Below are 10,251 nucleotides of genomic sequence, written 5' to 3' on the forward strand. Positions count from 1 at the left end.
TTGGTCCGATGGCTTTTAAAAACCAGTGAGCCGTGAGAGAACTGTCTGTCCCAGCACTGGATGAGAGGAGGAAAAAAAAAAAAAAAAACCTTCATGTTGCATAATATTTATTTTAAAAAGCCACAAGAACCGGCGAATTATTAAAATTAGTTTAATTTCGAAGAGCACGGAGTGTAGAGATTGTTGACACCGGTCCAACGCACCTGAGACAACATGGTCTAAGAGCAAGGAGCCATATAAATAACCTGCATACTCATGATTCATTATGCAAGGGTTTTCAGGTTAATCTCACACTTTCAAAAAAAAAAATAAAATAAAAAATCTAAACAGCATTATTACAGACAAGACAAAGAAATTGCACCATTGGTCAATGAATGCTACTGAGGTACAAATGCTAAAACAAAACGGTAGATCTGGTGACAATTGTGTTTTTTGGCAAAAAAGAAAAAAAAAAGTAATGAAAAAACCAAAATATTGGATTTATTTTTCCAATGCGTTTGTGAGCTCAAAACTGGCTCCTCGCTTGGGCTGACGAAAGGCATCCTAGTGATGGCAGGACACCCTATAAAGGAGGTGGTCAGATTTCAGAAATTAAGAACATTTCTACAAATTATGTATCACATTTTGCACCAATATGTGTCTCACTTTGCAGCCAGAGGCCTAAACCGCAGCAATTATCTGCTTTAACCAACATCGGCCCCCAATATAAATGTTGGTGGGCATAATACAGTAAAACTCTGATTTATCTTTACCTCTGTGCATAACACGACTAGTCAAATCACAATAATCTGCTAAAAAAAAAGAAGTCACGTCTAAACACTTGTTAAGGGGAGAATAGGGTAAGAATGGAGTGTACTGAGGAGTGCTACAAATGTGAAAGTTTCTGGAACAGAAGGGGCAAAACTTTAAAGTGCAAGGCTAAACTGTGGTGCAGTTTAAAAACCGTCCGTTGGTCGACCTTATCTACTGGAGCTGCATTAGAGATTTATGCAGTAGCTTACAACCTGCATGTTCTGAGCGGTGATGGCGAGCTGAAGAGGTCAGATCCAGATCTGAATGAACTGAATAACCATTACTCCTTCCCAAGCTCTCTAGCTATGTCGACGAAACCTCTGTGCTCTTAGGTGCAACTGCTTGATGGCACAAATGGCAGCACTTAAGTTCAAGTTGAGAATCAGCATAGGGAAGAAAGTCAAAACTTTGATTATCTTGTTACTGTTAAGTGTATCCAGTAAACTCAACTATCAGTGCTATAGCATGTAAGACTTAAACAGATGGGCTACAGCAGCAGAGGACCACACCGTGTGCCACTTCTGAAAGCTAACACCAAGAAACCGAGGCTAAAATTAGCGCAGAACGAACAAAGTGACCAAAACTAGCTGCAACATTCAGGCAGTGGGGTCAAAATCCTGCATCGATATCATGAAAATATGCATCCAACCAGCATATGACAACCGCTCAGACTGATGACGGTGGTATCATGAACCTCTTACTACAAGCTGAGCATCGTTTAAAACACCACAGCCAACCTGATTATTGCTGGTGATCACATCTGTCCCGTTATAACCAGAGTTTACCTCTCTTCTGATGGCTACTTCAAACAGGATGATGCACCATGTTCAGATCATCTCACACTGGTTTCTTACAAACATGAAATTGAGTTTAGTGTACTTTAGCGGTTTCCAGTCCCCAGATCTCGTTCCAACAGAGCAGCTCAGGGAGGTGGTAAAATGAGGGGAAGCAGGTCAATGCAGTGCTGGCAAGGTGTGGCTAAGAAAGCGTAAAAAAAACAAACTATTGTCGATTCATAACGTCTGTGCTCCTTTCAGAGACGCGTGGACGCTGATGGGAAAAGATTTGGTGTCCACCATTTTTGGTCTTTTCATGACATTTAATCACTGAAAAGCAGATTATTATCAGCACCTCCTTTAAACTGCAGTTGGTAAAACATGTAGGATCAAGTATGAAAACAAAAGGACCGTATTTGTATAAAACTACCACAGGAGATTTAAGAACATTTCAAATTTGCCCAAGGGGGCAGATTTTTTTTTTTCCCTTTACAATCTGCCGGCGGTCTCTCCTTCGTCACTCTGCCTTCCTCTCCTTGACTCCGGCCCCCCGCAGAGCCGCCTGCACGCTGCTCCAAACCTCTGTGTACAGCAGGGTGCCAATGAAAACCACAGCTGTGCCCACCCAGTGCCAGGCGGTGAAGGGGTTTTGGAAGTACAGGATGGAGAAGATGAGGCTGATGAACTTTCTGAGGGTCACCACCAGGGTGACGGTCAGCGAAGTGCACTCTGTGGTCAGGATAAAGACGCCACGGATGCACACGTACCTGGAAATAGGGTTAAGGTCTGCAACAAGACTGAAAGAGCGGCCATAAATATATATATATATATATAAAATAAGAATAAAATGAATACTGGAAAGGCTCTTCTATGGGTTATAACTCTAAAGTATTTTGACACCTTTGTAACTAGTCAAAGTTTTGGATCCTTCACTTTCTCCTCGCTTACAATGAAACCCAAAGTCAGCTGTTGTCTTGAAGAACAATCATGGTGAGGAAACAAGCAGAGCCCCACCAAATCGCTCTTAATAGGACCGCCATGTTAGAAACATTCTGCAGGTTCACTAGCCAAACAGGCTAATCAGAAAAATGTTACAGTTCTGTTGTTTAATGAAGAGCAGAAAAGCAAAACGGGACAATATTCTCTGCAACGAGCACTTGAAAACTAACTCTAGTGTATATTTGCTCAAGCATAGGTATCAAAACTAAAATAATGAAAAGTTCTAACATTATTCTAACTTTAGTAATCCTTTTACGAGAAAAGAATCGTAGATCTTCTGTGTTAAGCAAAAGTGAGAATATTCAAACATTTTTAGTATAAATGATGTAAAAACAGTTCTGTGTTAAGACACATCAGTCCATATAACATAGGAAAGAAGAACAGAAAAACAACAGGATACTGTGTGACGACATTGACCAGCAGGTAGAGCCACATTGTCGGCATGGTCAGCCCGACCACAGGAACAAGAACGGGAGCTGCAACAAAACAATAACAGCAAAAAGAATTTGTTCACCCCATACGCTAACATGTGTGTCCCTGAATAACTGAAGGTATGAATGTTAATTTCCCTTTTGTGAATTGAATTAATAATCTGTTTAAACTCACTGCTCTGATTGAAGAGGATGCAGTGGTTGTAGATGTCAGTGGCCAGAAGCAGGAAACCGGGTAGGGGCAGGCAGTGCTGAAGACATGGGCAGATGTTAAATTAAAACGAACTAACTCAGACGTTTCCCCTTTATTCGGTGGTGGACTGAGTCGGAGGAGCACTCACGTTGTAGAAGAGCGCCTCCTTGGAGTGCTTCCCGTACTGCTTGTAGAGCGTCTCCTGGAAAATGCCCATCCTCGCAGACATCAGCAGGGCAAAGGTCAGCATGGCGATGCCTTGTTGAAGATAAAGCCACGCGTGTAAAAGTAGCAACAGAAAGGCAGGCCGATAATGTTCTGCTGCTTAACCCTTTTAGCGTAAGCTTATGAACGAATTGCAGCCAGCAGTCCCTGAGCATTATCCTACCGCCACCATGTCTGACTGTGGGTATGAAGTTCTGTTTCTGAAATGCTGTTGTTTTTCCTGCTAGATAAAATCAGACTCTCTACACCTAAAACATTTTAGCTTTGTCTTGGTCCATAAAATATGTCCCTTTAGCTCTTGATAATCGTAAAGATGCATTTCGGTAAATGTGAGATGAGCATCTGTGTTCTTTATGCTCAAATTTTTTTTCCCCACTCATATGAAATTATGGACAACCATGACCATCCTCTTCAGGCGGTTGTTCTATAAAAACACTGTCTTCAGTCAGAGGCTTCTTCCGAACCGCTGTAACACAAACTGCAAGTGAGGTCTGCACTTGCCTCACATTTTGTTCTGGATCCCTTTGTGACCCAATCGTACGATTGTTGCATATTTCCTCTGTTTGTTTGTAATGTCGCTCACACTGGTTTGCCGTAGTCAAAGCAGACTTAAAAATGTCTTTGCAACCCATCCCACACTGATAAAGGACGTTAAATTTGTTTCTGCTCCGTTCCTCAATTTCATTAATTTAAGAAATAATGTCTTGCTTTTTGGGATCTTTTAGTTTACATCATGTCTGTACACAGGTTGTGTCTAAGAGATTGTTTTCTTTTTTTTGTCTCGTCAAATTGAACTCAACTTTCCAAATATCACGGTTATTCTCAATTAAATCATTATAAAACAACAGAGAAATCAGTAAAGGACCAAATACTTTTTGCCACAAAAATGAGAGATTTTTTCTCCTGTATTTCTTGCTCTATTTTTAACCAACACTCACCAATAAGCCAGTGCATAAAGGCATAAAACCCTTGCTCCTCCGATCCATCACTGGACACCTCATGCTGAAACAAACCAGTAGATGCTCTGGATTATTACTGGGGCGTAACAGCGGTTGAACTGGAAAAGACAACATGCCTGCAGAGGACTCACCACTTGTTTGGCTGACATGATGGTGCATATGAAGATACCAGTGGAAACTAGAACAATAGAGAGATATTTGCTGGCTGAGTACCTGCAGGTAGAGAAGGTGAGATGCACTGAATCCACAGGAAGATATTTAACAAAGCAGAAGGAAAAGCAGAGGAAGAATCACCTCTTCTTCAGGATGATTATTCCCAGGATCATGTTGGCTATTAGTGATCCCTGAGTGGAAAAGAGGAGAAGCTTAAACAAAAGCAATGGAGGAGAACAGGAGGAGCTTAAATGATAACAAGATGCGACACTTACTGATCTGAAGATCATGTGTAATGGCATGGCGATGTTAAAGTTAAGAGCATAGTTGTTGATCACGCTGACAGTGAAGAACATGGTCACCATGATAAAATAGTTACTGAAAAAAAAAAGAATAATTTCATTTAATATCAGCGATTGGTCTTACCCGCAGCATCTCATTTAAGTGTAGTAAACTGTTTTTTACCTGACAGGAATTGCTGGTTTCTTTCTCCCAAATTTAGTTTCAAATATGAAACCTTCTAAGGCAATAAAGACGAACTGAGCAAAGGTGACTATGTTGCCACATCCTGGAAACTGTCTGAAAAACAGAAACGGCCCTTTAAAACGGAGGCAAAAAATCTGAAATTATTGGTTTTAAAAAAAGGAACGCTCAATAAGAGAAGAGCGAGTTTATGGATACAGTGTCACGCAAAAGTATTGAAGCCCCTCGAACCTTTCCACGTTTGGTCACGTCACGGCCATAAAGTTCAGTATATTGTGAACAGATTCCTTTGTGATCTACCGACGTGAAGTGGAGAAAAATTTTGAAAACGAATGAGCAGAAAAGGTTTTCAAGATTTATTTTACTAATGAAAATCTGCAAAATCTGATTCGTATTGTATCAAATTTTAATTTGTGAAATCCCGTATTGTTAATCGAAGCAATTGGCCAAAAAACAACAACAACAACAACAAAAAACCCTGAATTGGTAAATAGTAAATATGTGATAAAATCTCAGTATAAATTCTCTGAAGGCGTCACGTGTTTGCTAGTGAACAAACAGCATAAGACAAATGAACAAACCAAATTTTCTTGCCATTTGTTCTAAATGACAACCGGTTCACATTCGACTCTTCTAGTTAACTAACTAAATAAAATAGATATGTGAAAAAAAGAAGAAAAAAAAGCAACAAAGAGGACAGAATGCTGGAAGAAAACAGTTGCAAGCACTGAAGCAGAGCTGCAGTAGTCTACATCAAACCACACTCCTGTGTTAAAGTGGCCCAGTCAAAGTCTGGATCTAAATCCATTGGATCACATGCAGTCAAACTTAGAAAACTGATGCTTTCCAGCTAAGGGACACAGCTGAAGCTATTTTGCAAGAAGGAATGGGCACACATTTCAGTCTGTAGGCCCTCCATGCCATGCATATTATTATTTCTTTTCTTGAAAGACATGCGTCATTTTCCTTCCACTTTACAGATACCAGGGGCTGGTCTGTCACACAAAATACAAGGAAGAGGAAAAGTCGAAGAGGGGTGAAATACTTTCCAAGACGTTTTAGAAGTGAAAATGTAATTTGCTGCCAAGGGCATAAACAACTCATGGATATTTACTGCTCAGGTTAAGTCTTACTATTTAACATTTATGCTCTTCTCCCTTTGGTACTGCTCTTATCTCATTCTAATGAAAGTTTCTCAATTTTAGAGAAAATTGTTTCTGTCCACTGATGAAAACTGATACCAAGAGGTGCCTTGCGGTTACCTTGTGTAGTAAAAATACCGACTATCTACTCACACACATATAGAAACTACACATTCACTTAGAACCCCGCTTCCAGTTTGCGTAGGAGTCCTAAAGGAAATAAATCTGTATAGTTTGCTGACGTGACACAATCGTACATAAACCTGAACGTCCCCGCTTCAGCTAAACTAAAATTGAAAATATTTTATGCGCATTAACCTAAACTTTAATGGCTCTCAGTTTAGGTTTGTGACTGACCTCACCAGCAGCTCCAGATACACCACATTGCTACAACAGCCGACAAAAACAAGGACCACAGCAAACGCGGTCCCCATGATGATTGACGGCCGGAAGAAATTACGAAAATAAATAATACGGCTCACTTATTGGTGCGAATAAATGAGAGGAGCATGCTTGAACATTAGCCGCTGTTTGTGTTTCAGAGGAGGTCTTCTTTCTCCGCAAACTCCTGTGTCATTTGAACGCGTCGACATGTGACATTTCGCTCTTCCGGTTCACTAGAGTCATGGTAGTTGTAGTTTATTTTAAAAGGCGGAAATGGACACCCATTGAACAACTTTTCCCGTTTTTTTTTATTTAAACAAAACACAGTGTATTATACTTCAGAATCGGTTAATCTATTTTAGCAAAGTGCCTAAAATGTAACAAATGAATGAGCTCGTCGCCTAGCTGTCACGCGCGTAAACGCTGCAACGTACCGAACTCGGTATGAGTTAAAATACAAAGAGCTATCACTCTGTTTGAATTTCTGTGTTCGAGAACATCGTTGGAAAGTTGGTTCATTTTATTAATACAGTTCAAAAAGTGTTGGAAACTTTTCTACCACATGGATTTATAACACACAAGGGACAACAAAACAGATTGCTATATTACAAGATATTGTTTTCGTTGGTGCATTTCTGAACCCAACATACAGTTTATTTTGAAAATGTGAATGTTTCATTTGTTATGTAGAAATGTTTTCATTTTCCGTATTTCAATACTGATATTATACCTTAGAATACAAATATTCAAGTTTACCGATCTGCAATTTATACATATTCGAATTAAATAAATGAATTTAATTGAATTAGATGAATGTTATTGACTTGTTATTTTATCAGTGTTTGTATATCAAACTCCAGTCTTAGCATTACTTTTTTGTTGAAATATATTATTTTCCGTCAACATTTTCCACTTAATCTAAATCTAAATTAGGGCTATATATTAATCTAAATCATACTAATAATCAAACAAATGAGATCCTTCTCCCAGCAACTGGGAGGAAAAACACTGACTCTATAACTATCACTCCTCCTGACAAACTCAGTAACTGTTGTCCTACTCAGTTGCTCATTCCTTGGATCATGGTATGGTATTTCTGATAACTATACAGTATTTTAAATTATAATCTTGTACCTAGTACATTATTCTTTATTTTGGTTGTTGTTTTTATATTCTAATATATATTCTAATTATTTTTATCTTTGTGTGAACCTACATGCCCTGATGCTGATTGACCTGAACCTCTGTCAAGCATTAACAATTGACTAAAAGTTCTCTTATGATCCCAAAAGAAGCTCGAGAGTCTGATGTTTGTGCGTGATGTCAATATAGACGATCTCTGATGCATTGCGTGAGTGCGTACGTGGCTCCATTTGACGTGGTGGCGCAACATACCGCTAGCTTCGCCCGTGCTTGTGGCACTACAGCCAGCGTAGCAACAATTGAATTAGCTTCTGGTCTTTAACAGTCACAGATTTTAGGAGCGGCGGTCATCGTTTGGTTTGGTTAACTCTTCGGAAGCTTTCAAAATGATTTCACTCACGGATTCCCAAAGTAAGAGTTGTTTTGTTTTTTTTCTTCCGCCGTTCTTTGTCGGTAACTAACTGTGTTTAGCTAAATGTACGAGGCTAACAGCGAAAAAACGATTGGTTGAGAACATCATTACGTCACTGTGGAGGGTTTATTTCTTATTTAGACATTTACAATTTACTGTATTATGTGGGAAACTGTAGACATTTAAATCAGCAGCTACTTCATTAAACTCATGCCCTCCTTTATTCTAATCGTGTTTTCATTGTACGCTCTTCCTTTTATTGCTTACATGTGAACAGCAGTGATTAACGTAATACTGATCAAATCTCTTGTTCCCTAAACTTCGCAGAAATTGGGATGGGACTGACGGGGTTCGGTGTGTTTTTCCTCTTTTTTGGGATGATGCTGTTTTTTGATAAAGCTCTGTTGGCGATAGGAAATGTGAGTTCTTCAAACACTCTTCCACTTCCACTGCATGGTTTCACAATATTAAAAGTTTTTTATTTTTTATATATATACTTTTTGGTTGTTTTGGTCAGTGACATCACAGAAGTAAGCTGTCGATAGGAGGCTAAAGTTACAGCAGACTGGTGAATTTGCATAGACAGAAGCATTCTGGAGTGTTTGAGTTGCCACTTTGCAGAATTTTCTGTAAAATCAATCAAACTTGCATTAGATTACCCACAGAAAAATCATGTCCTGGTCGGGTCCAATTTATTAAGCATTTCCTTCTGGCAAATTGATTAAAGCATGAAAAAAAAAATGTTTTCAACAACAAATGTCTGAGTTTTCGGCATGATATGAGGAAACTGACAAAGTGTCTTCGCTCAATAGTTGTGTCCTTTTATTTTTATCGGATAGTATCTCTAAACCTTATAATATTTTGCATCTGCATGCAGATTCTCTTCGTGGCAGGCCTTTCTTTTGTCATCGGCCTCGAGCGCACCGTCAGGTTCTTCTTCCAGAGACACAAAGCGAAAGCCACTAGCTTCTTCCTGGGAGGCATTTTTGTGGTTCTGACCGGCTGGCCGATCATCGGCGTCGTCCTGGAAATCTACGGTTTCTTCCTCTTGTTCAGGTCAGGTCAAAGGCTGATAAAACGCCTCACACTCGCACACACTTTTCCGCGGCTCACGTTGCTCATGCTTCGCGTTTACAGGGGATTCTTCCCGGTGGCGGTTGGATTCATCAGGCGAGTGCCTGTTATCGGCTCTTTGCTCAGTTTACCAGGGATTAGGACGGTAAGTGTCACATGGGAGAAACGTGTACAACTCAAGGTTGGCGGAGATTTTCAGTGGTCATTTTATTGCTTGCTGTCTTTCAGTTGGTGGACAAAATTGGTGAGAGCAACGCTATGGTATAACATTACGCTGTCGACGCAAAAGGGGGGACCTTTCCACAATTTATCATGGATTTTCATCGTGACTGTACGTTCCAGTCCTCGTCACTCCAGAAAAGTTCATTCACACGTTTTTCTGCAGAAAACACACAAATGTGTCTGTAAACATTCCTCTGACAGCATCCGTTCCCCTCGTCCAGACACAAGGAGTATCCGAGTGAGACTGAACAACAATGCAAATGTTTGTCTTTGTTTTTTTCTTTTTTTTTTTTAAATAAAAAACTCTTTGTACCTTTCCTTGGAATATTTATGGACTAAACACTTGGCAACACTGGACTATCTAAGAGGAAAGTCAGTGCCTCGGAGCAATCCTGTATGACATGTGACTGGATTATTGATAATGGATTTTGAATTAAAAAGATGGTTGTAATCTTTACAGAAATGTGTGTTTCTGTAAAAATATGTTTTGAGATATTTGTACTGTAATTTTTACAGTAATTTTTCTAAATGTATACCTGCAATAAATTGTCCTTTTTGCAAATGTGTGTGTGGGTTTTTCTTTGTTCTTTTTTGAATGACAGATGAATTTTATGTTCTCTGAAAAGCCAACCTGGATTTTTTTTAAATTCAAGTACATTAAGCATCGTCCAGCTTCAGGTTTTGACCATGTGACAAACTAGAGTAAAATATCTTAGTTTTATGATATCATGGTATTAATACAATTTAAAACAAAAGAACTGTAACACAGTCTAGTATTAATGATGTAAAATTGCAAATAAACATTTAGACCAGATATGTGCAGTACAAGCTTTTACAATTTTTAACTCCAGTGTAAAAGTCTT

The 10,251-nt window shown here is 39.2% G+C and overlaps 2 protein-coding genes across 3 annotated transcripts; one reads left to right on the plus strand and one right to left on the minus strand.

Moving 5' to 3' along the window:
• Positions 1 to 135: 135 nt before the first annotated feature.
• Positions 136 to 6,767, minus strand: slc35b4 (solute carrier family 35 member B4). The gene is made up of 10 exons (XM_028036103.1): positions 6,511 to 6,767; positions 4,994 to 5,107; positions 4,804 to 4,906; positions 4,670 to 4,719; positions 4,507 to 4,588; positions 4,355 to 4,418; positions 3,340 to 3,449; positions 3,174 to 3,249; positions 2,968 to 3,043; positions 136 to 2,335 (listed from the first exon to the last, which is right to left on the minus strand). The coding sequence occupies exons 1-10, from the start codon at positions 6,585 to 6,587 to the stop codon at positions 2,086 to 2,088; spliced, it is 1,002 nt and encodes a 333-aa protein (XP_027891904.1). The 5' UTR covers positions 6,588 to 6,767; the 3' UTR covers positions 136 to 2,085.
• A 1,142-nt stretch (positions 6,768 to 7,909) lies between these two features.
• golt1bb (golgi transport 1Bb) lies at positions 7,910 to 9,950 on the plus strand. Of its 2 annotated transcripts, none has more exons than XM_028026050.1 (5): positions 7,910 to 8,097; positions 8,420 to 8,511; positions 8,970 to 9,148; positions 9,230 to 9,311; positions 9,395 to 9,950. In XM_028026050.1, the coding sequence occupies exons 1-5, from the start codon at positions 8,067 to 8,069 to the stop codon at positions 9,431 to 9,433; spliced, it is 423 nt and encodes a 140-aa protein (XP_027881851.1). In that variant the 5' UTR covers positions 7,910 to 8,066; the 3' UTR covers positions 9,434 to 9,950. The 2 variants fall into 2 exon arrangements, with proteins under 2 accessions (XP_027881851.1, XP_027881857.1); XM_028026056.1 differs by having other exon boundaries at positions 7,911 to 8,091; positions 9,395 to 9,946.
• Positions 9,951 to 10,251: the final 301 nt, after the last annotated feature.

Source organism: Xiphophorus couchianus, chromosome 2, assembly GCF_001444195.1.
Source record: "Xiphophorus couchianus chromosome 2, X_couchianus-1.0, whole genome shotgun sequence".
NCBI classification, from domain to species: Eukaryota; Metazoa; Chordata; class Actinopteri; order Cyprinodontiformes; family Poeciliidae; genus Xiphophorus; species Xiphophorus couchianus.